The 24,742-nt window shown below is 50.6% G+C and overlaps 4 protein-coding genes and 1 pseudogene across 4 annotated transcripts; 4 read left to right on the forward strand and 1 right to left on the reverse strand.

Annotated features, from left to right (window-relative positions):
- The first annotated feature begins 605 nt into the window (after positions 1-605).
- LOC112308933 (keratin-associated protein 10-3-like) lies at positions 606-1,343 on the forward strand. Its single transcript, XM_053919152.1, has one exon. It carries the CDS (start codon positions 606-608, stop codon positions 1,341-1,343), a length of 738 nt encoding a protein of 245 aa, XP_053775127.1.
- Positions 1,344-7,625: 6,282 nt separating this feature from the next.
- Positions 7,626-8,426, reverse strand: LOC112306318 (keratin-associated protein 10-7-like). The gene is made up of 2 exons (XM_053917686.1): positions 8,123-8,426; positions 7,626-8,053 (listed from the first exon to the last, which is right to left on the reverse strand). Exons 1-2 carry the CDS (start codon positions 8,424-8,426, stop codon positions 7,626-7,628), a joined length of 732 nt encoding a protein of 243 aa, XP_053773661.1.
- A 3,897-nt stretch (positions 8,427-12,323) lies between these two features.
- LOC112306328 (keratin-associated protein 10-3-like) lies at positions 12,324-13,088 on the forward strand. The gene has a single exon (XM_024562220.2). It carries the CDS (start codon positions 12,324-12,326, stop codon positions 13,086-13,088), a length of 765 nt encoding a protein of 254 aa, XP_024417988.2.
- Positions 13,089-17,907: 4,819 nt separating this feature from the next.
- On the forward strand, positions 17,908-18,405 carry LOC112306356 (large ribosomal subunit protein uL11-like; annotated as a pseudogene).
- A 4,886-nt stretch (positions 18,406-23,291) lies between these two features.
- On the forward strand, positions 23,292-24,149 carry LOC112306342 (keratin-associated protein 10-7-like). The gene is made up of 2 exons (XM_024562246.2): positions 23,292-23,606; positions 23,706-24,149. Exons 1-2 carry the CDS (start codon positions 23,292-23,294, stop codon positions 24,147-24,149), a joined length of 759 nt encoding a protein of 252 aa, XP_024418014.2.
- Positions 24,150-24,742: the final 593 nt, after the last annotated feature.

Here is a 24,742-nt window from a genome sequence, read left to right on the forward strand (position 1 = left end):
CACGTGGATGTTCTGGAGAGAAAAGACGGAGTGATGGCATGCAGGCTGCAGGGCAGGGGGCTGATGGGGGCTCTTCCAGGACAGGACGCTCCCTGGCCCTCTGGGTCCCACCCACAGAACATGCCTTCTCCTGGACCCACCTCTGCCAGGAGCCAAGAGGTGGGAGAGGTGAAGATGAAGGGGCAGTCCCTGCAGCGGTCACTGCATGACACATGACCAGCAGGGCACCCACCACGGGGCTGCGCGACCAGGGGCCTTGATCTTAGCCCCCAGGGGTCCCGCTAAGAAACAAGGCAACCTACACTCCACCCAAGGTTTCCTTCTGGGACGGAAAACGGGCAAGCACACCCAAGCCAATCCAAGAATTTTGTGAGCTGAGTAATGACTCCTAGGACCAAAACACCTGCTGGTTCTTCTCCAGGGCCTGCCCTCACCAGCAACAAGGAAGAGGTGTGTGAGCCTGCTGCTGGGACAACACACTCAACCAAGGAGGGTATAAAAGCTGGACAGCCCCAGCATCTCACACACTCACTCACCTTCACACACACATACACACACACACACACACACTCCTCCCGGCTCACCTCCAGCCCCACCACCCCACCATGGCCGCCTCCACCCTGTCCATCTGCTCCAGCGACCTGAGCTACAGTGGCCACGCCTGCCTGCCCGGTTCCAGTGACTCTTGCACTGACTCCTCCTGGCAGGTGGACGACTGTCCAGAGAGCTGCTGTGAGCCCTCCTGCTGTGCTCCCAGCTGCTGCCAGTCCACCTGCTGTGCCCCCAGCTGCTGCCAGTCCACCCCCAGCTGCTGTACCCTCATCCCCATCCAGACCCTCATCTGTACTCCAGTGAGCTGCACATCCAGCCTCTGCTGCCAGGCGACCTGTGGGCCCAGCCCCTGCCAATCAGCCTGCACCAGCTCCTGCACACCCTTGTGCTGCCAGCAGTCTAGCTGCCAGCCCTCCTGCTGCACCTCTTCCCCCTGTCAGCAGGCCTGCTGTACACCCCTCTGCTGCACACCTGTCTGCTGCACACCCATCTGTTGCAAGCCTGTGTGCTGTGTGCCTGTCTGCTCTGGGGCCGCCCCCTGCCCAGCCCACTCATGCTGCCAGCCCACCCCCTGCCCCTCATCAAGCTGCAGACCCTCCTCCTCTGTGTCCCTCATCTGCCGCCCTGTGTGCAGACCCTCCTGCTGCGTGCCTATCTCCTCCTGCTGTGCCCCTTCCTGCTGCCAGCCCAGCTGCTGCCGCCCAGCCTCCTGCATGTCCCTCATCTGCCGCCCTGTGTGCTCCCGCCCAGCCTGCTGTGTCCCTGCCTTGGCCCTGAAGTCCTGCTGCTGACTGGTCACATCTCCCCAGGGCAGCCAGGCTCAGGCCCCACCCCTGCGACTATGGGTCTCCCAGCCATCCCTCAGTCTGGCCCTGAGCCATGCCAGGAGGCTGCCCTCACCCGGGTCAAGGTCAAGTCCCACTTGGAAGCCGACTGCCATGTTCTGCAGTGGTCCAGCACTTAGACATTTCTGAGCAGGATGATGTAGAAGAACCAAATGATCATACTCAATGCTATAGCCCTCGAGGGGAGCCTCGGCAGTCCTCACGGCAGTGGTCCCTCCATATGTCCCGCCCCATGAGGACCAGCTCAGCCCCCATCAGTCTCTGACCCTGAGCCTGGTCTGGATGCACTTGAGCAAAGTGACCAATAAACACCCCTGAACTGGGCATTGCATTCATGGCCACGTGTCTTTATCTCCATTTCTCAGGTTGACTGCCCATCTACCTTTGCCTTCCGTACGTCACACTCTGCCATCCAGCAGGACCACGTGTGGCTTCCTGTGGCTCCCAGTTTCCCAGGGACAGATTTCACAGCTCTTTGACCATTTGGGGCCATTATGGGTTGATCCTTCACCCTTCTGTACTATTACTCACTGAATAGTTCTTTTTCTTGGTTTGATTCTGTACCTTCCCCAGACACAGTTACCATGGGGTCGGTGTGAACAGGACACCACTGAGCCTTGGGTGGAATGGGAATTGGTGACATCTCTCATGGAGCCCAGAGCCCCCAAAAAGCTAGGTTGAGATTCCTCGTGTCTCCACAAGACCCAGTGTTAGGGTCTCCAGGACCCATCCACCCTGGGAGAATGTGGGCGGCACAGGGCAGCCCTTGGGGAAGGAGGAGTGTCTCAGGTCGAGCTTCAGTTTAGCTGGAGCATTTCCCAGAGTGGAAGCAGGCCCACGCAGCTTCAGAGTCAGGAAAGAACTTGTGGAGCCAAAGAGGGAAGCAAGGGATTGGATGGGAGAGAAACAGACTTCTTGAAGACAAGGAGTCAGGCGTTACTTTGAGCCATGGCGGACCTGACTCGTCCGCCCACCCTACGTGATTAGGAAATGGGACGAAAGGTATAAAAAGTCAGGTTGCAGGCACTGGACAACTGAGAGTCAGTACTGGGGCCCCTTCGGGGAGGCAAACAAAGGAGGCAAGCCCTTCCATTCAACTTCCTAACACTGGACACTTTTCTGGATAACTTTCTGTGAATGATTTCTGATTCTGTCGTGGTCAGAACAGCATTCTCTCTGGGATTTCAAGCCTGTTAAATGTATGGAGACTTGTGTAATTGCCCCGGCTTGCTGGCTGAGAGAGTTACCAGGCCACAGCACACGGAGGGATCATAAACAGCAGGGGAGTTTTGCTGAGCTAAAGAGGTAGGAATCAGAGTTCATGGAGAAAGAGGCAGCTGGAAATCTATGGGGCAGACACAGGAGAGGGGAGAAATATACAGAGAAAACCTCCCGTGAGTCCACTGCTGCATCCTACTCCATCATTCAGAGCTCAGAACCCCCTGCAGCTGGACAGAACGATCACAGAGCTGTTACAGGGAACAATTACCAGAGCGTACACAAGAGCAAGAGACATTGGAGTCCAAAAGACCAGAGTGAGGGCCTCGCTGGACACCAGAGGCATCCAGTGCAGATCCCAGAAGAGTCACATCTTAACAGCAGTGCTAAACCTGTCCAAGAGAAAAGCTTCTCTAATCTGTCCTGACAAAACTTGAAGACAAGCATGGAAACATCAGCATCGAGAGCAACAGCTGATCCGCAGTTAGTAACTGCCAGACAGAACAAAGTTCAGCACCCTTTAAAAAAAGGAAACAAAGTACAACATTCAACAGATTAGTGGTTTTATTTTATTGAAGTCCAGCATTCAAGAAAATATTTGTAGACACACGCAAAAGAGGAAAATGTCACCCACAACCGAGAGATACAACAGTTTATAGAAACAAACCCACAGACAGTGTTGATAGAAGTCGCAGACAAGGTAGTTAAAACGGCCAGTACAGATATGTCCAGGAATTTAAAGGAAACCACGAACATAATGAGGAGAGAAATGGACGATTCAAAAGAAAACAAAATGGAACCCCGAAAGCTGAAAAGTATAACACCAACAATAAAAAAGTTAGAAGGACGAGCTTAAAAGTAGTTTAGACACTGCTCAAGAAAAGACCAGTGGCCCTGAGGACACAGCCACGGAAATGATCCAACCCAGAGGGCAGTGAGAAAAAACTAACATGCAAGAACTTCACAGAGTCTCGGTGATCTGGGAAACAATTAAGTGGTCTAACATAGTACGAATGGAGTACCTAAAAAAACAAATAAATAAAAGCGAGGGAGAGGGCAAGAGATATTTTAAGAGATAATGGCCAAATATTTTTGTAATTTGATGAAATTGATAAGTATATAGAAAACTGGAAAAACACTACAAACTAACCTGAACTAATTGACGTTTACACAATATACCATCCCCCAAACAGTAGAATTTACATTTTTAAGTGCATATGGAACATCCACCAAAATAAATCATATGCTAGGCCCTTAAGCAAGTCTCAATATATTTAATAGGACTGAAATCATACAGAGAATGTTGTTTGAATCAGCAATCATTACCTGAAAGGTATCTGAAAATTGTCCAATATCAGGAAATTAGACAACACACTGCAAAATAATCCTGAGTCAAAGAAGAAATCGCAATGGAAATTAAGAAATATTTTGAATAAAATGAAAATAAACTTTGTGAGATACAGCTAATGCAGTGCACTGGGGAATGTAAAGCTCTAATGACATATATTTTAAAAGAAGGTAGGACTTAAATCAATTATCTAAGTTTCTACCTTAAGAAGCTATAGGAAGAAATACAAGTTGAACCCAAAAATAAGTAGAAGAAAGGAAATAATCAAGAAGTGTAGAAATCTGCTGGATAGAAAATGGACAGACGAGAGAGAAATCAATAAACCAAATTTGTTTTTTTGAAAAAATCAATAAAATCGATACATTTCTAGCCTTATCAGTCCAGAAAAAAGAGAAAAGATACGGATTTCTAACATCATGAATGAGAGAAGGGTTACGAGCACAGACCTATAGACTATAAGAATTAGAAAGGATGAAAGCAAACTTTATGCTGATACATTTAACAACTTAGATGAAATGGCCACTCACTGGAAAGATACAAATTATAAAAACTCATACCAGATAAAATAGAAAACCTGTATAGACCTCTGCCAAGTGAAGAATTTGAATTCATAGTTAAAATCTTTCCCACAAAAAAGACACGGAGCCCAAATGCCTTGACCGCTGGAAATCCTAAGGAAGGAATGTACATCAAAAGCGATTCAATTCCAGTGCGTTTAGCAAGGTTACAGGATGCAAGCTCAATATAGAGAAGCCAATAGTATTTCTACCTGGTAGCACTAAATAAAAAGAAAATAAACATACCATCCACTGAAGCATTGCCAGTGAAAGAGTATGCAAAGTGAACAGCATATGCGCAGGGTCTGTGTCTGGGAAATGACAACGTACTGCTGGAAAAAGCAATCCTGAATGACTGGAGAGACATATTGCGTCTACAAGTTAAAAGCATCCATATCGTTAAAATGTCAATTCTCCCCAAATTTATCTATAAGCTTAATGCAATTCCAATCAAAATTCCAGCATGCTTTTCTGTAGAAACTAATAGGCTAATTCTAGAATATATTCTAAAAGCTATATGAAAATGTAAAGCATCTAGATTAGCCAACTAATTTGGAAAAAGAAAACCAGGTTTGGAGGACTTGCATTGCTTGATTTCGGGACTTAATTTAAAGCTACATTAATCAAGACAGTGTGTTATTGGTAAAATAATACACATATTTATTATTGGCATAATAATAGACATAGAAGAATAGAATAGGTAAGAAAGTACAGAGGTAGATCTTCACATACACCACCAGTAGATTTTTTTGGCAAGGGTAATTCAATGGAGAAAGGATGATCTTAACAAATGATGCTGGAACAACTCACAGTACATTCAAAATTAACTTGAAGTGGATCATAGAACTAAGCATAAATGTTAAAACCATAAGATATTTAGAAGTAAGCATCAGACAAAATCTGTGTGACCTTGGGTTTAGACAAAGATTTCTTAGAAACATTAAAGAAAAAGGAATCAATTGAATTTAATCAAAATTTTAAATGTCAGCTCTTTAAAAAACACTGTTAAGAAGAGAAAAAGGCTTGTCACGGAGAGATTTTCCACTTCTATACTTGGCACACAAGTGGTACCCAAGCTACATAACGAACACTTGCAACTTAATGATAAGGACGAGCCAGCAGGTCCTGTGAAATCGGGCGGAGTCGGGGACAGACACTGCCCCGAGGAAGACACCCAAATGGCAAACAAGCACGTGAGATACTCACCATCATCCGTCATCAGGGAAGTAAGCACCTCTCTACCCAACTACACCCACCCTGTGACCGGCAACGCCGCCCCAGGTATTCGCCCACATGAAACGAAAACGCACTGAGGGCAGGTGTTTACAGGGGCTTCATTCAGAATCATGGAAACCTGAAGACCACCCACACACACTTCACAGGGGAAGGGATAAAGTGCAGTGCAGCCTTTCCATACAGCAGGACTCCGCCACTGAAAGGAGTTAACTGCTGATCCACACAACAGCGGGGATGGCTAAGTGAGCCAGACACGGAGAGAACAGGCTGTACGGCTCCTTCACACGGCTGTTTTTAATGAGACCGCGGGGCAGGGGTGGACACTGGGCAGGGAGGCAAGGAACCTGTGGCCAGAAGGAAATGTTCTACATCTTGACAAAGGTGAAGGCGACAGGATGGCGGCCTTTTAAAAAACTCATCAAATTGTATAATCGGGTGCATTTGATTACATGAAAGTTGTATCGCAACAAAGCCGATTTTAAGCGGAAGTGGTCAGCGGGAGAAGAAGGAAGTTTGGGAGAGGAATATGCGGCAGGTGGGGCATGTGCGGGGGTGGGAGGTGGCCAGCATTTCAGGGAAGGAGGCTGAGACCCTCTGAGGAGAGCAGGGGCTCCCTCTCTGGGTCCTGGCCATGGACGCTGGCCACAGGAGGAGTGAGGAGCTCACAAGCAGCACCTTGTCCACATGGTGGGCTGAACATTGTCTGATCCTTTAGAGCTCGGGGACAGAGGTCCACTTCCTGCAGCAGTTCTGGCCACTGCCCCTAGTGAGTGATCTCGCTGGGGTGCTTGCACCTTTGTCAACACGTGCCCTTGCATGGGGCTAATGTCATCCTGACATCAGAAGAGGCTGTTGTCCATGGCTCTTTGGCACACTGAGGTCTGGCAAGGACGCTCAGCTCATGGGGGAGGTGTTGCATCACAACTTGGTGTCCCTCACACTCCCAGCCTGTGCCCAGAGCTGCCAGAGGAGGGCCCTAAGGGCACACAGACACAGGACCCTGCAGGTCCTGCCACCTGCTCCTCCACGTTTTATTTCTACACTTGCTGTTTACTCCTGCAAGCTGGGAGCAGCCCCTCCGCCCTCACTCCACCAGGCCTCTGCTAATGGTGTAGGCCTGCGGGTGGATGACGGAGGGCTCCAGGCCCACAGAGGCTGTGCTGTGTGCAGCCCCCATGCCAGCTTCCTGATGAGCAACTCTGGGGGTGGGTTTGCCCAGATGGGACAGTGGGAGGAAACGGTCCCAGGGGACTGAGAACCCCTAGACCATGATGTGTCTGCAGGTGACCAGCCCCAGGGAAGGCCAGGCACGGCCCCAGCAGGTACGGGCCCAGCAGGCACTGACCTTCCTCAGCAAGGGCAAGAGTCCTACCCAGTCACATTGACCAGAGCAGTTAGGCCACTGAGCTTTGTGATCCCTCAGCTGCTCATTCCCAGAAATATTTGGGGCTGGAGACCAATGTCTGGTGAAGACCACCTGTCCCCCCCCCGCCCCCCCCGGCCCCCCCCCCCCCGTGAAATCAGATGAAGAAAGCGATCAGGTGGTGAAGTGAGTTTATTGGGGTGCCCGAGGAGATGCTGACAAGATGAGAGCGGAGGTCAAGTGACTTGACAGAGAAACATGGAATGAAGAACAGTTGACCCTGGGGCAGGGGGAGGTGCCTCCTGGGAAGCCAGAGGCTGGGGAAGCAGCAAGGTCAGGGGTTCCTGGGAGCAGAGGTCAGGTGAGGACAGTGGGGACCTGGGGGACCCCATCCTGGGTGGGGTCAGCCATATAACATGGGTCAGGACTGGGCTGAGGGGTGGCTGGGAGGACCACAGTCACAAGGTGAGACGTGAACCCAGCTGGCCCTGGGAGGGCGTGCCTGGTCAGCAACAGGACTTCTGGGCTGAGGTGGGGACACAGCAGGCGGGGCGGGAGCACGCAGGGCGGCAGATGAGGGACATGCAGGAGGTTGGGCGGCAGCAGCTGGGCTGGCAGCAGGAGGGGGCACAGCAGGAGGAGACGGGTGCACAGCAGGTGGGTCTGCACACAGGGCGGCAGATGAGGGACACAGAGGAGGAGGGTCTGCAGCAGGATGAGGGGCAGGGGGTGGGCTGGCAGCATGAGGGGGCTGAGCAGGGGGTGGCCCCAGAGCAAATGGGCACAGAACACACGGGCTTGCAGCAGACAGGTGTGCAGCAGATGGGCTTGCAGCAGAGAGGTACACAGCAGGCCTGCTGGCAGGGGGAGGAGGTGCAGCAGGAGGTACAGCAGGAGGGCTGGCAGCACGAGGGTGTACAGGAGCTGGTGCAGGCTGACTGGCAGGGGCTGGACACACAGGTCACAGGGGTGCAGATGAGGGTCTGGGCAGGGACCAGGGCACAGCAGCTGGGGGCACAGCAGGTGGGCTGGCAGCAGCTGGGGGCACAGCAGGTGGGCTGGCAGCAGCTGGGGACACAGCAGGTGGGCTGGCAGCAGCTGAGGACACAGCAGCTGGGGGCGCAGCAGGTGGACTGGCAGCAGCTGGGGACATAGCAGCTGGGGGCGCAGCAGGAGGGCTCACAACAGCTCTCTGGACAGTCGTCCACCTGCCAGGAGTTGGTGCAAGAGTCACTGGAACCGGGCAGGCAGGCGCGGCTGCTGTAGCTCAGGTCGCCAGAGCAGACAGACAGAGTAGAGGTGGCCATGGTGGGGTGGTGGGGCTGGAGGTGAGCTGGGAGGTGTGAGTGTGTGAGTGTGTATGTGAATGTGTGTGGTACCCGGGCTATTGGCTTTTATACCTTCTTGGCTGGGTGTCCCAAGACCTACAGCTGCCATTTCCGCCTCCCAGAGGCGTCAGAGATGTTTGCCTGGGATGTTGTCCAGCTTGTAAACCTAGATTGTCTAGCTCAGGAGCCTGTCCCATTGTGTCCCCATGGGAATAGGAGAGGGTGGGCAGGTCTCAGCTTGGGTCCTCAGAGCAGGGGAGGGTGCATGTGGAGTGGGGTTGGGGTCCCGCCTCAAGCCATCCTGGATGTGCGGGGCATCATCCCTTCAGAGGCCTGGACAGCCTCAGTGCCTGGCTCACCTTGCAGGCAGCCAGCATTGGGAAGGTTTCCCTGTAGTTCAACACCTCAGCCCATGGGGGTGCAGAACTGTTACCACCATATGTGGGAGGAACCTCGAGCCAGGGGCGTTTGGTGACTTCCCAGGGCCACATGGGCACAACAGGACCCGGACCTCTTGGTTGGAGCTCAGGAGGATTTCTCATCACCAGAGTTTCTCTCTGTGGCCAGCTGTCTGTGTGTCCACTTTCCACCTGTCCTGGAGCTTGGAAGACCACAGGACTCTGCATTCTAGGGCGAATCATGTGGCTCCCTTCTATGCAGAAAAGTGGCAGCTTCCTGGGTGCCTGGTCCCCAGATGTGATCCATGCAGAGTACCTGGGCTGGACCGCGGACGGGGTCACAGCTCTCGTCTCCCTCTCAGGTGGCCTTCTCTGCAGGCATGCCTGGCTGCTCCTTCAAGGCAGCCCCCAACAGCCTCTCCCCAGCCCTCTGCTGGCTGGATACACAGCCCGCCTACCCGGACAACCCGCAGGGTCACTCCGTAGTCGAGGGCCACTGCACATAACAAAAAGATGCCAAATGTGACCGAGGAGAGTGCCTCCCCCACTGTCTGCCAGCGCCCGCACCCTGCTCAGGAAACAGTGTCTTCACCCCTTTATTTTCTCTGTCTCTGTCTCTCTCCCTCCATCTGTGTGCATGTGTCTCTGCGCAAACACACACACTTACACTCAGTCCATTCTCATTCGCAGTAATTACGTTCTATAAAGTTACCGCAAACTGAATTAGCAGATACCATGGTCCCGGGGAAATGCAAGGTAGGGTCCCTGTGAGCCTCTGGGCACCGTATGTTCATAACTGACCAATACGGAGCCTTGTTTGATGTGTGTTTCTGTTTAAAGGTGTTTTATGAAATATATGTATTTAATGAGCATCTTATTTAACATCGTGATATAGCCACCTGCACTGTAACTCTCGCCCGAATGGGTTACCTGATGTCTATTTTCTCTGTGAGGCACGCTGCAGCCTTCCTGCACTCACAGCACCAGGCAGCCCTTCAGCTCCATGCTTTGGGCCATTCTCGCCAGCAAAGTCACAAGTGTAAAGCCCCTAAATGTGAAAAACACAGTGCGGAAGAGACCCTGGGAAGGACCCGTTTACAGACCGCGAGCTGAAACAAAAGGCCGCACTCCCTGTGCGACCTCAGCTGGGACTGTGCTGTGCAACCCGAGGGGGACGCAGAGCGTGGGCTGCCCCTGCACAAGGCCGTAGTAGTGCGAGACAGGCGCTGCGAGGCTTGATGGTTTTACAAACGAATCGCAGTGAGGCGGGAGTGCACAAACGAGGAGTCCCTGAATAACGAGGAGCTACCTGTCTAGGCATAGATACATATACTATATGCGTGTAGATAATGTCTTTGTGTACACATTTTAACAATACAATTTGTATCTGATTTTCCCCACTATGGTTTTCTTTTTTAATCTTAACATGGAGCTCCTCTCCTATGAGTACATGAAGATTTCTCTTTTCTCGTTGATAACTGCGGAGGATTCCACACTGGATTCCATGCATGGTGTGCGTGTTTTCTGTAGCTGTGTAACGAGTCACTACAAGCTTGGTGGCTTAAAAAAATGCATGTGTCACTCACAGTCTCTGAGGGTCGAGCTGTATACTGAGTTCACTCTGGGTTCGCACCATGGGGTCTCATCTGGAGGCTCGACTCGGGAAGGAGTCGCTTCAGCTCACGTGGTTCTCATCAGAATTCAGCTCCTCACAGGTGGTCTGACTGAGGGCCACTCTCATTTCTTACCACGTGGCCCCCTCCATGGGCAGCTCACATGGGACAGCTGGCTCCTCACAGCCAGCACAGGACGGAGTCTCCTCGCAAGACCAGGGCTACGAGCACACGTACATAACGTAAACACACACACCCCATCGCCTTCTCTGTGTTGTTGGTGCCGAAAACAGGTCACGGGTCCTGACCACTCTCGGGGGGCACGGGCCCCACAACACGCAGGACGCTTGGGTTTTACTCCAAACTTAGAAAAGCCCCTCCCACACTGAGATTATTTTTGTCCCCTTTCCCTTCAGTTATCCCTTCAGTTATTGAGAGAGGTGTATTAATGTCCCCAACTCTGATGTTATCTTTCCCTATTTCTACTTCTCGTCCTGTCCATTTTTGATTTCTCTGTTTTAGGCTATGTAATTAGGTATGTACACATATGGAATTCTTATAGCTTCCTGGTTGGGTTGACCCTTTTTGCTTTATGAAATGTCTTTATCTCAAATAACGCTGCTTGCTTTAAGATCTACTTTACCCGGTAGTAACAAGCCCCGCCAGCCTTTCAAAGTTGGTGTTTGCATGACGTATTTCTTGTCAATGTTTTTACTTCCAACCTTCTGTGAGCATCACACACACCTGCAATATTATATCTATTCTCCGGTTATGTGTTTTCTATTTGTCCCGGAATGTTCTTTCTAATTATTTCCTCACCACTTTGGGTTAATCACATATTTTTAGGATTCATCTCCCTTTTCTAGTCGTGATTAATGACCCACTGCACACACTAACTTTTCCGTGGGGCGTAGGGACTACGGCGCGCACTCTCGGTGACTCGGGGACACACGGCACTCTTATCACTTTCAACAATTCGAAGACCTCGGGACACTTCAGCTCCATTTACCTCACTCAGCCTTACTGTTAATGCTGTTTTGCATTTTACTTTTCTGTTAACAATCAAGAAGAAAACAGGAAATACAAGCAAGCCTCATTTTCCGTGCAGAAGCCTTGTGGTGGTGGCTGTGCTTTCGGCAGGGAGGTGGACAGGGACCTCTGGGTTACACGCGCAGCTTTCAGTGTCGGACAAATGCAGACAGCGTGGGAAGGCTGTGGACAGGCACAGCGTCTATGCCTCGCTGAGCGGTCAGGTGGGTCAGCGGGGTGTGCCCTGCTCACCCAGGGACATGGAGGTGCCACTGCCCCTGCTCGCCATCTGCACCAGGGGAGCCCCTGCACCAGAGGGTGTGCTGGGGAACCACAGTGAGAAATGTTCCAGCCTCGTGCCCTCCTTGGCCCAGGCTTCTCCAGCCAGGCACTTGGGAAGCCGTGGCACCCCAACGAACAGAGTCCCCAGGTGTTCACAGGACCCATCCCAGGTGTCAACAAAAGGGCTGTTGGGTTTGGAGCAATGGTTCTCTTGTGACACCAACTCAGACCCCGGGACTCACTACTTGCAGAAAAACATGACTTTCTACCTCAGCATTATGAACTGAAGGCAGCTTAGGATGCACGAATCAACAGACTACACAACATACAAGAGCTTCACAGCTGAGCAACATCTCACAGAACCAAAACACAACACTGGCACTAATGAGAGCCCTCTGAGGCCCAAACAGGAACAAGGAAGTTGAATGAGCATCCTGTGGGGAAACACAAGCCACACAGGGTATAAAAACCAACAGCCCAGGCACCTCACACACTCACACACTCACACACACTCACACCTCCTCCCAGCTCACCTCCAGCCCCACCACCCCACCATGGCCGCCTCCACCCTGTCTGTCTGCTCCAGTGACCTGAGCTACAGCGGCCGTGCCTGCCTGCCTGGTTCGAGTGACTCTGGCACCAACTCCTGGCAGGTGGACGACTGTCCAGAGAGCTGCTGCGCCCCCAGTTGCTGTGCCCCCATCTGCTGTGCCCCCACCTGCTGCATCCCCACGTGCTGTTCCCCCACCTGCTGCACCCCTACCTGCTGTGTCCCCAGCTGCTGCACCCCCAGCTGCTGTGCCCCAGCCCCCTGCCAGATCCTCATCTGTGCCCCAGTGAGCTGTGTGTCCAGCCCCTGCTGCCAGGCAACCTGTGGGCCCAGCCCCTGCCAATCAGCCTGCACCAGCTCCTGCACACCCTTATGCTGCCAGCTATCTAGCTGCCAGCCCTCCTGCTGCACCTCCTCCCCCTGCCAGCAGGCCTGCTGTACACCCCTCTGCTGCACACCTGTCTGCTGCAAGCCCGTGTGCTGTGTGCCCATCTGCTCTGGGGCCGCCCCCTGCTCAGCCCCCTCATGCTGCCAGCCCACACCCTGCCCCTCATCCTGCTGTAAACCCTCCTCCTGCCTGTCTGTCATCTGCCGCCCTGTGTGCAGACCTGCCTGCAGTGTGCCCATCTCCTCCTGCTGTGCCCCCACCTCCTCCTGCTGCCAGCCCAGCTGCTGCCGCCCAGCCTCCTGTGTGTCCGTCATCTGCCGCCCTGTGTGCTCCCGCCCAGCCTGCTGCGTCCCCACCTCAGCCCTAAAGTCCTGCTGCTAAGTGATCTTCTTACAGGCACCCCAAAACTCAACAGGTCACTGCCATGTGCACCCCCAGGATTCTTTACTAAGAGCCCAGACAGCTGTCAAGTCCCCTTCTGGGTCCCTGCCCTGGGTATTTGTGGTCACCTGGCCGCCACTGTGCATTTCTCCCTCTGGGAAAAGCTTACCCATTTCTCCAAGTAGAGACTTTCTCCAAATCCATGTGCCCTGCCACCCAGCCCAGGCTGGCAGTGACCCCAGTGAGGCCAGCTGTACTCTCCCAGGCCTTGGAGCCTTGAATGGAGTGAAGGGAGAGAAGCTGGTCCCTCCTTGCTGCCCCTTGCCCCCCATGTGGCCCTAGCATGTCCACTGCATCCTTTGCTGGTGTCTTCATCCTCCCCCACCCCAGCCCCCATCCTGTGTGCTGTCCCTCCCATCCAATAAATTCCTTTCCTGATGCCTTTAACCAGCAGTCATTTCTGTTCTTTAACAATGACCCTTACCTGATATATCCCAGGTAAGGCTGGTCCCAGATGGTTCCTCAGGGCCACCATGTTCCTGCCCCTTCAGTGGGGGCCAGGAAGTTCCCCATCACTCTGGCCACAAGTATGCCAAGAGATGGACCCACCTTCTGGACACAAAGACTGAATAATCTGACAGCAGCGCCTGCCCTGGGAAGGGCCACCATTCAGGGGTGACCCAGACTCTCTTCAGAGTCCCCACTCCAGAAAAGCCTGTTGAGGAAGAAGTTAACACAGCAGGCCTGGGGCGGCCATCTCTAGGCCTTCTCACAATGCTGGCCCCGGGCCGGCACCTGGGAACGTGGACTTCCGGAGGGCTCTCAGTCTGTGTAATGGGAGTGCCACTCTGGGCCTAAACCGTCTGCGCAGACACGATGGCCGTGCTGACACCTGCTCTCCCTCTAGGAGTCTGGAGTTTTGGGGACATGCGGGACAGAGGTGCCACATGACCAGCCCCAGTAAGAACCCTGGGCTCTGGTCTCTGACAAGCTCCCCGGGGGACGTCTCACACTCCTGGCTGAGCAGTGAAGCTCATCCTGCATGACCCACGAAGACAGGCTCTGAACACTGGCTGCGCCTGGTATCCCTGACTTGTCCCCACATGGCTTTTCCCTGCGGTGATTTAGCTCTGCACACTGAGTCCACGGAGTTGTACAGAGTCACCGAAACTCGGGGGTGCTGAGGACCCCAACACCCATCAGAATCAATAAAATGTTGAAGTCTGATCATAACAAACAGGGCCTAGAGTGAGAACAGGCACATTTCACAGTACGTAAATCTCACCTAAATAACATTGACTTTTTAAAAGAATATAGTCAAGAGGATGAAAAACACCAGCCCCAGACTTGGATGAGAGGTTTGTGGTGTACCTACCCCCGGTGCTGTGCTGAAGCCGACTGGCCCAGCCCCTGAGAGCTGCCGGGGCCCCCTGCTTCCCAGCCCCGTGTTCAGGAACACCACTCTGGGAGCTATTGGGCGAGTAGTTACACCACGGTGATTGGCAAGCGCCACACATCAGGACTTGTTTTGTTTTAGCTTCACAGGCATCCAGTGAGTGAACATTTACCCACACACTGTTGCACATATATGATAGAGAACTCATATTCGGAATACGTAATGATTTTCTGCAAATCCCGAAGAAATACAAATAACACTATTTAACAAAAACAATCAAATGGAAAAGATATCACTCAGATGTTCAGTGAGCAGCTTTCCTCAACAGGGAAGGCAAATTAATGCAACAGTGCCACACCCCTACACACTTTCCCAAACGGAGAACATCCTAAACGACCCACAACGCCTCGTTTTATACAGAATATGCAGTGACTGGAATTGACTAAGGAATGTACGTTTCTTTAGAAACTTGTTGGGCAGTATACGCTTACCTGAATACATAAGATAAATATATTTCTACTCCGCCGCTCCATGTGCTCCCTCCCCACCTGCCTCGTCCCTATCTTGGCACAGAAGTCCTGCTGCTGACGGGCACATCCCCTTAGGGCCACATGCCCCGAGGATTCTCCCTACCCATCAGCCCCTGGAAGCCCCTGACTTCCCACCTTCCTTGGGCTACCACATCCAGGTATAGCTCGGACCCTACTTCCTCCAGCCCAGCCCAGCCTAGGTCTGGAAGCCTGAAATGCTCACGGAGCTTTTCTCCTGACTGTGACCCATGGGTTCCCTGGCTGCACCACAGCATGCTTCCCCGCTCTGGGCCATACCCCTCCTTCAGTCAGGAATGCGCCCTGTCTGACCCCGGTCCTGCACCAAGCAGTGTCACTCTCAACCTCTGAGCACCAATCAAAACTCCGCTCCCCTCACCGGCCCTTCACGCTAACTGCATGTATCTGGGGGTAGGAGGGGCAGCCATGAGACCCGGACCCCTTGGCTGCCTTACTATCACCAGCTCTGGGAAATTCAGGGGACTCCTGCCCATGACACCTGGAAGCTCATGTCTCCTTCATGCCATCATTCACTGTTTGACCGCCACAGGTCCTGCAGGGCAATAGAAGCTTGTTCCAGGGCAAGTCCCATGGGCACTGCCTGGCGTAGCACCCAGACTGTCCTCTTGGGGTGGCTGGGCACCCCAAAATCACACACACAGACACAGACCGTGGAACACCCTGTGGCCCAGCACTGAGCCAGCTGCTGGGATGCAGAGGGCAGAGGCCAGCACATAGCTTTCGGAGCTCCACCTGCTAGGCAGGGCTGAGGGAGAGCAGGTGGGAAAGGGGAGATCCCAGGCAGCTGCAGTGTAGAAAGCCCAGAATGTGTGAGAGCAAGTCCAGACCATGGAGTGGGAGACACGTGTAAACACACGTGTCCAGATGTGCTCAGATGCAGGTTCACTCATGGCTGAGCAAAGACTCCTAGAAGAGACTCCTAGACCTAGAACTGCAGAGCACAGCTGAGACACTGGTGATGTGACCATCACCACACAGCCCACAAGACCTGAAGAACTGACTTATCGTGTTTTTATTTGCATTCGTTTCAAAGTACTTTCTAACTTCCCTTTTGATTTCTTCTTTGACCCACCTGTTGTTTAAGTCTGTGTTGTTTGATTTTCACATATTTGTGAATTTGTTCAGTTTTCCTTCTGTAACTGATTTCTAGTTTCATTCCATTGTGGTCAGACAGATTACTTTGTGTGATTTCAACATTTTTACATGTATTGAGATTTGTTTTGTGGTTTAACATATGGTCCAACTGGAGAATATTCCGTGTGCACTTGAGAAAAATGTGTATTCTGCTGTTGTTGAGTTGAGCGTTGGGTATATGTCTATTACGTCTAGTTGCTCTACAGTGTTCTTCAAGTCCTATTTCACTATTGATTTTTGATCTAGTTGTCCTATCATTTCATTTTTTTAATTAGTGGAAATGACTTACTGAAGTCTCCAACTGCTATTGTAGAACAGGAATTGTCTATTTCTTTCTTCAATTTGGTCAATTTTTTTCTTTATGCATTTTGGAGATCTGTTAGTAGGTGTATATATGTTTACAAGGATCATATAGTCTTGACATACTGGCCCTTTTATCAATATTTGAAGTCTTCATTTGTCTCTTACAATAAATTTAACTCAAAGTCTATTTTTCTGATTTTATTGTAGCCAGCCAGCTTTCTTTTGGTTACTATTTCATTAAATATCTTTTTCCATTCTTTCACTTTCAATATATTTGTATTTTTTGGATCTAAAGTGAGTGAACTGAGTCAAGAATAAATGGACAAGCTGAAGAGACATAAAACAAGTAATGAGATTGAATCAGTCATCAAAAGCCTCCCCTAAAAGAAAAGCCTGGGGCCAGGTGGCTTCCATGCTGAATTCTACTAAACATTTCCAGAAGACTTGACACCAAGCCTTCTCAAACCCTTCCAAAGAACACAGTGTGAGGGAACACTTGTTAATGCGTTCTGTGAGGTCGGTCAGCATCATCCTGATACCAAAGCCAGATAAGCACAACAAAAGAACACTACAGAATATTAGTGGAATAATTTTATAGACAAAGGTTTAAAATCTTCAACAAAATACAGTCAAACCAAATCCAACATCATATTAAAGGGATTATATCCAAGAAACAAATGGGATTTATCCCAAGAATGAAAGAGTGATTCTCATATGAAAACCCATCAATGTAATATGGACAGAATGAAAGGGGAACCACACATGATCTCAACTGATGTAGAAAAAGCATTTGATTAAAAAAAAAAAAAGACCTCTTTCATGATTAAAAAAAAAAAACACTCAACAAACTAGGAATAGAAGGAAACTTCCTCAACATAACGGAGGGTGTTATGAAAAAGCCACAGCTAACACAATATTCAGTGGTGAAAGACTAAAAGCTTTCCCCTGGAAGACAAAGAACAAGACAAGGATATCCACTTTCACCTCTTCTATTCCACACTGTACTGGAAGTTCTAGACAGAGCGATTGGGCAAGAAAAGGAAAGACATTCAAATTAGAAAGAAAGAAAGAAAGAAAACTTACTACAAAGCTACAGTAATCAAAACAGAGCTACTGGAACAAGGATAGACAAATAGATCAATGGAATAAAATTGAGAGTCCAGAAACAAACCCATAAATATATGGTCAATTGATTTCTAACAGGAGTGTTGAGACCATTCAATGGAGAAAGAATAGTCTCTTCAGCAAATGGTTCTGGGTCAACTGAATATCCACACGCAAAAGAATGAAGCTGAACCCTATCTCACACCATACGTGAAAATTAACTCACTTTCAGCCTTTGGTTTGGAGGAGGCTTAGTTGCAACTTTCTTTGCTCATCCTGAATCTGGGTTCATCTGACACCAACCACCTCTACCATGTCGCCAAAGTTTGATCCCAACAAAATCAAAGTTGTAAACCTGAGGTGCACCGGTGGGGAAGTCAGCACCATGTCTGCTCTGGTCCCCAAGATCAGCCCCCTGGGCCTGTCTCTAAAAATGTTTGGTTATGACATTGCCAAAGCAACCAGTAATTGGAAGGGCCTGAGGATTACAGTGAAACTGACAATTCAGAACGGATAGACCCGGACTGAGGTGGTGCCTTCTGCCTCTGCCCTGATCATCACAGCCCTCAAAGAACCACCAAGAGACAGAAAGAAGCAAAAAAACATTATGCACAGTGGAATTATCACTTTTGATGAGATTGTCAACACTGCCTGACAGCTGTGGCACCAATCTTTAGCTAGAGAACTCTCTGGAACCCTTAAAGAGATCCCGGGGACTGCCCAGGCTGTGGGCTGCACTGTTGATGGCCACCACCCTCGCGACATCATAGATGACGGCAGCAGTGGTGCCCTGGGATGCCCGCCTAGTTAAGAACTACAAGGGAAAATATTTCACTTAAAGATCATTTGACAACCCCCCAAAAAAACCAAAACACAAAAACCTCAAATAGATCAAAAACCTAAATATAAGAGCTAAAGTTAAAATTCTCAGAAGAAAACATAGGAGTAAACCTGTCAGACTTTAATCTGGCAGCAGTTTCTTAGATATGGCACCAAAAGCACAATCAACAAAAGGAAAAAAATAGATGAGGACTTCAGGTCAAGAGGGCAGCGTAGTAAGACATGTCTTGCCTCTTCGCACAACCACATCAAAATTACAACTAAAACAGAGAAAACCATCACTTAAAACCATCAGAAATCGAGCTGAACGGAAGTCTGACAACTACGGAATTGAAGAAACTGCATCCACTCAGACTGGTAGGAGGGGCACAGACACGGAATGAGCTGGTCCCTTGCCCACGTGTAGTGGATAAAAATATCAGGAGTGAGGAGTCCCAGCTCTACACCAGGCCCCCCAGTCCAGAATTCCAGTGCATGAAGATAAGTCCCCACAATTTCTAGCTGTAAAAACCAGCAGGGATTGAGTCGGTGGAAGAAACTTCTGGAGCCCCAGCAGTTCCTCTTAAAGAACCCACATATGGACTTGCCTACTCAGACTCACTCTCTATAAGCTCCAGTAGCTTGAAAGGCACCAGTGGCATATGGGAGAAACTGCAATATCTGGCATCAAAGTGAGCAGAGACCACTATCCCATTCATAAACCCTCCACCCATGGAGCCACAGAGCCAGCAAGCTGGTGCCATATCTGAGACTCCATCAACCTGGCTAACACTGATGCACCTGGAAGATCCCCAGAGACTTCATCCCACCCAGCTTATGGGCCCACCCAAGCTTCTTTTCCTTATAAATGGCTGGTCTTGACTCAACTGCACAACTGCCTAAATCCTCTCAAACAAGCAACAGGTGGCCTCAGTGAGTCCCAGGCCAGGCACTAGCAGCAGCCAGCCTACATTTACAGCTTGGCTTCACCTGGGAATCTCCAAGCCCAACACAAGTAGCAGCCATTTCAGATTGCTTTATAGCTCAGGCAAGGTGGCCCCGGGCAAAACACAGGTGGGGGATGACTTTGGCCTGCACCACCTGAAGAAATCCTAGAGCCAGCATACCCAGTGGGCAGCTACAGATCACGTTGGAGAACCACTACCCTGCCCCTGCACAACTGATCCTCCATGGAGGGCAGAGGTTGGCGTAAGTGGTTATAGCCAATCCTTGAAGCTGACTGGCCGGGATGAATCCCTCCCATTGATCGGCCAAAAGCAACCAAGGTTCAACTACAAAAGGAGGGTGTACTCAGCCCATGTAAAGGGCACACCTCGAGCACCCAGCTTGGGTGATAGGGGAGGCTGTGCCACTGGATCCTACAGAACACCTACTATATTAGGCTATACTACCAAGACACGGAGTCAAAGTAGCTCTACTTAATACATAGAAACAAATACAGGGAGGCTACCAAGATGAGGAGACAAAGAAACATGGCCCAAATGAAAGAACAGATCAAAACTCCAGAAAAAGAGCTAAATGAAATGGAGATAAGCAATATATCAGATGCAGAGTTCAAAACACTGTTTATAAGGATGCTCAAGAAACTTAGTGAGGACCTCAGCAGCATAAGAAAGATCCAGTCAGAAACGAAGCATACACTAATTGAAATAAAGAACAATTTACAGGGAGAAAACAGTAGAATGGATGAAGCTGATAATCAAAGCAATGATTTGAAGCACAAGGAAGGAAAAAACAACCAGTCAGAACAACAAGAAAAAAGAATCCAAAAAAACGAGGATAGTATAAGCAGCTCTGGGACAACTTCAAGAGGTCCAAAATTCACATCATAGGGGTGCCAGAAGGAGAAAAGAAAGAGCAAGGAATTGGAAATCTGTTTGAAATAATAATGAAAGAAAACTTCCCTAATTTGGTGAAGGAAATAAACATGCAAGTCCAGGAAGCACAGAGAGTCCCAAACAAGATGAATGCAAAGAGGCCCACTCCAAGCCACATCATAATTTAAATGCCAAAGTTTAAAGAGAAAGAGAGAATCTTAAAAGTAGCAAGAAAAAAGAAGTTAGTTTCCTACAGGGGAGTTCCCATAAGACTGTCAGCTGATTTATCAAAATAAACTTTGCAGACTAGAAGGGATTGGCAAGAAATACTCAAACATGAAAAGCAGGGACCTACAGCCAAGATTGCTCTACCCAGCAAAGCTGTCATTTAGAACCAAAGGGCAGATAAAGAGTTTCCCAGACAAGAAAAAAATTGAAGGAGTTCATCATCACCAAGCCATCATTATATGAAATGTTAAAGGGACTTATTTAAGAAAAAGAAGATCAAAATTATGAACAATAAAATGGCAAAAATATATATCCATGAACAACTAAATCTAAAAACAAACTAAGCAAACACGAGGAACAGAGACAGAATCATGGATATGGAGAGCCTTTTGATGGTTGCCAGACGGGAAGGGGTGTGGGGAAATAGGTGAAGAGGTAAGGGGATTAAGAAGTACAAATAGGTAGTTACAGAATAGCTTTGGGGATGTAAAGTACACAATAGGAAATGGAGAAGCCAAAGAACTTATATGCATGACCCATGGACATGAACAATGGTGGGGGGATTACCTGAGGGACATGGTGGGTGGAGGGGGCAAAGGGGAAAAATCAGGACAACTGTAACAGCATAATCACCAAGATAGAATTTAAAAAAATAGATAAGTTGGACTTCATCAAGATTTTAAAGTTTTTTATATTAAAAGACAGTATCCAGAGAGAGAAAAGACAACCCACAGAATGGAAGAAAATACTTGCAAATTGTAATTCTGATAAGGGTCTAGTATACACCATACATAAAGAACTCCTACAACTCGACAGCAAAAAGACAAAGTAATTAAAAAGAATATTTCTCCAAAGAAGATCTACAAATGGCCACCAGCACAGGAAAGGAAGCCCAGTATCATTGGTAGTTTGGAAACTACAAATCCAAACTTCAACAAGATGCCGCTTCACACCCACTACAGTGGCCATAACTAAAAAATTAATAAATAACAAATGTTGGCAAGCATGTGAAGAAATGGAACCCTCACACCCTGCTGTTGAGAATGGGAACTTGTACAGCCACTGTGGAACGGGCAGTTCCTCAAAAGTTAAACACAGATTTACCACGTGACCCAGCAATTCCACTGCTATGTGTACAGCCAAGAGAATGGAAAAGAGGTATTCAAACAAAACCCTATGCAAAAAATGTTCATAGCAGCATTGTTCATATTAGCCAAAAGGTAGGAGCAACTCAAATGCCCGTGAGCTGATGGATGAGTGGATAAACAGAATGTGGCCCACCCGCACAGCAGAACATCACTCACCCACACACAGGAGCGGAGCGCGGACACGTCTACAGTGGGATGAACTTGAAACTTCATGATGAATGAAATAAGCCAGACACAAAAGGCCACGCACTGTGTGGGATTTTTACATGAAATGTGCAGATGGGCAAATCCATGCAGACAGAAAGCAGAGCAGTGATTGACAGGCACAGGGAGGGACTGCTTAATAGCACGGGATTTCCTTTGTAGTGGTGGGAAGGTTCTGGAGCTGGAGTGAGGTCACAGTTGCACAGCACTGTGACTGTACTAGATGCCCCAGAGTTACACACTTTAAAATGGTGAAAATGGTGAACTATGTATTATGTGTTATCACACACACACGTGGAAAACATCCCTGCTGAGGGCGGCGAGGGTGAGGTCCCCCCACCCCGCTCAGCAGCCCTGGGCATGATCTGCGTTGTGAACCTCGGTTGATCTCATGGGTGGGACATCTGTGCTTTAATTTGAGAAACTTTAATTATTAACGAGGCCCAATAGCTTTGCCGATGGTTATTGATCATTTCAATGATTTGAATTTTGATTTGTTTCTTTTGTATTATACTCTGTTTTAGTTGTAAGGACTTTTTAATGTTCATACTAAACTTTCGTCTATCGTACATATGGCAAGTATTTTCCAGAAGCTGTGTCCTCAATTTATATCCCATAGAGGTTCCCTTTCAGCTGTGGTTGAAATTATATCAATGACCATTTATCCCTCCACCTCTCCACTCTGGCCTCATCAGTGCCTGCCTCCTCCAGGTTAATCCCACCCCTCTCTGAGGTCCCGACCTGGACTTGCTCTCTCAGGACAACTGACCATGCATGCATGGGCTTCACAGACGTGCTTTCGGACCCAAAGGTCCCTGAATGTGGTCCTCCCAACACTCCAGGGAGCCAGGCCCAATGCAAGGTCCCTCTCCTTCCTGGGGAGGGGAGGTCCTTCCAGTCCTCAGCCGACAGCATAGAAGTTCACAGAGCCCACCCAGGAGGGGCCTGTCCTCACGTTGCCTTTTCTCCACAACAGGTACCTCCCTCCACTTCTTTACCAATTGTGGGCCAGGCTGCTGGCCCCAGGGAGGACCTGCACAAAGAAGCTGGCCCACACAGCATGTGTCCTCATGGGACCAGATGTCACCCCATGCCCTGGCACATGACTTGCCAGGTAGAAACTGCAGGGTCAGCCAAAGAGAAGCTGGGGCTTCCTTCCAGGTGTCCTGGCTGGGGGCTGGGGTCCAACTCAGGCCAGGGACAGCCAGCCCCATGCAGGGCAGTCCAAACTTTATGAGATGATCAAAGACATCTCATGACAACAGGGCCGACCATAATGAAGGTGTTCGCCATGCAAACACCAACAAGGAAGGGAGGGCGTGGGGGCCGCCTGCTGGGGCAACACACACACCGAGGGAGGGGTATAAAAGCTGGATATTCCCAGCATCTCACACACTCACTCACCTTCACACACTCACACTCACACTCCTCCCAGCTCACCTCCAGCTCCACCGATCACCATGGCCGCCTCCACCCTGTCCGTTTGCTCCAGCGACCTGAGCTACAGCAGCCGAGTCTGCCTGCCTGGTTCCAGTGACTCTTGCACTGACTCCTCCTGGCAGGTGGACGACTGTCCAGAAAGCTGCTGTGAGCCCTCCTGCTGCGCACCCAGCTGCTGCCCTTCCTCCTGCTGTGTCCCCAGCTGCTGCCTGTCCACCTGCTGTGTCCCCAGCTGCTGCCCTTCCTCTTGCTGTGTCCCCACCTGCTGCCCATCCACCTGCTGTGTCCCCAGCTGCTGTGCCCCAGCCCCCTGCCAGACCCTCATCTGTGCCCCAGTGAGCTGTGTGTCCAGCCCCTGCTGCCAGGCAACCTGTGGGTCCAGCCCCTGCCAATCAACCTGCACCAGCTCCTGCATACCCTTGTGCTGCCAGCAGTCTAGCTGTCAGCCCTCCTGCTGCACCTCCTCCCCCTGCCAGCAGGCCTGCTGTGTGCCTGTCTGCTGCAGGCCCACCTGCTGCGTACCTGTCTGCTGTAAGCCTGTCTGCTGCACACCTGTCTGTTGCAAGCCCACCTGCTGCACACCCGTCTGCTGCAAGCCCATCTGCTCTGGGGCCGCCCCTTGCTCAGCCCCCTCATGCTGCCAGCCCACCCCCTGCCCCTCAGCCTGCTGCAGACCCTCCTCCTGCATGTCTGTCATCTGCCGCCCCGTGTGCAGACCCGCCTGCTGCGTGCCCGTCTCCTCTGGCTGTGCCACCTCCTCCTCCTGCTGCCAGCCCAGCTGCTGCCGCTCAGCCTCCTGTGTGTCCCTCATCTGCCGCCCTGTGTGCTCCCGCCCAGCCTGCTGTGTCCCTGCCTCGGCCCAGAAATCCTGCTGCTGACTCTTTCTAGGCCTCATCCAGAGTCCTTCCCCAGTAGTAGGCTGACTTCCCCGCCAGCTATACCTCCTGTGGCTTTCACAACATCAAGGGACAGGACAAGCTTCTTCGCCTCACCTGGCCCCTCCTTCAGGGCCCCTCAATACCCACCAAATCCTTCCTGATCCTGGTGAGCAGATGCTCCCCCACCATAGCTCCACCCCCACCCCCTGGCTCCTGTATGAGCCCTGTTGCCCTGGCAGGTCTGCTCACACCCCAGGCAGTAACATCACCTCTGAGTCCTAATAAAGCCACCTGTTTCACTCCGACCTTCTGTTTATCTGTTGACTCAGTGGGGACAGTGATGAGGGACACCTAGTGCTGGTCTCTGCAAACCCCACAAGCCAGGCCCCCTCTAAGCCCTGTAGGACTCCAACCCCAGCACACAGCCCCCAGGCCTACCTCTGTAAAGCTGCCTCTGGAACCACGGCCCAGAGCTGTGGGACATAGTGGTCACCTCCTCCACCCCCTGGCAGCAGCCATGGGCCTCTGTGCCACACTGGCCTTTGCAGCTTGGTGGCTGCCCCCAGGGGCCAGCTGTGTGTTGGTGCCACCAG

Source organism: Desmodus rotundus, chromosome 2 (genome assembly GCF_022682495.2).
Source record: "Desmodus rotundus isolate HL8 chromosome 2, HLdesRot8A.1, whole genome shotgun sequence".
In the NCBI taxonomy this organism is placed as follows: domain Eukaryota; kingdom Metazoa; phylum Chordata; class Mammalia; order Chiroptera; family Phyllostomidae; genus Desmodus; species Desmodus rotundus.

Excerpts from the sequence above, each read along its gene's own strand:
- LOC112306318 (XM_053917686.1), bottom strand. The coding sequence starts at position 8,426 with ATGGCCACCTCTACTCTGTCTGTCTGCTCTGGCGACCTGAGCTACAGC. Across the intron at positions 8,054-8,122 it reads CTGCTGTGCCCCCAGCTGCT|CCTGCACCAGCTCCTGTACA; the intron begins GTGCCCTGGTCC and ends CCTGCCAGTCAG.
- LOC112306328 (XM_024562220.2), top strand. The coding sequence starts at position 12,324 with ATGGCCGCCTCCACCCTGTCTGTCTGCTCCAGTGACCTGAGCTACAGC.
- LOC112306342 (XM_024562246.2), top strand. The coding sequence starts at position 23,292 with ATGGCCGCCTCCACCCTGTCCGTTTGCTCCAGCGACCTGAGCTACAGC. Across the intron at positions 23,607-23,705 it reads AGACCCTCATCTGTGCCCCA|TCTAGCTGTCAGCCCTCCTG; the intron begins GTGAGCTGTGTG and ends TGCTGCCAGCAG.
- LOC112308933 (XM_053919152.1), top strand. The coding sequence starts at position 606 with ATGGCCGCCTCCACCCTGTCCATCTGCTCCAGCGACCTGAGCTACAGT.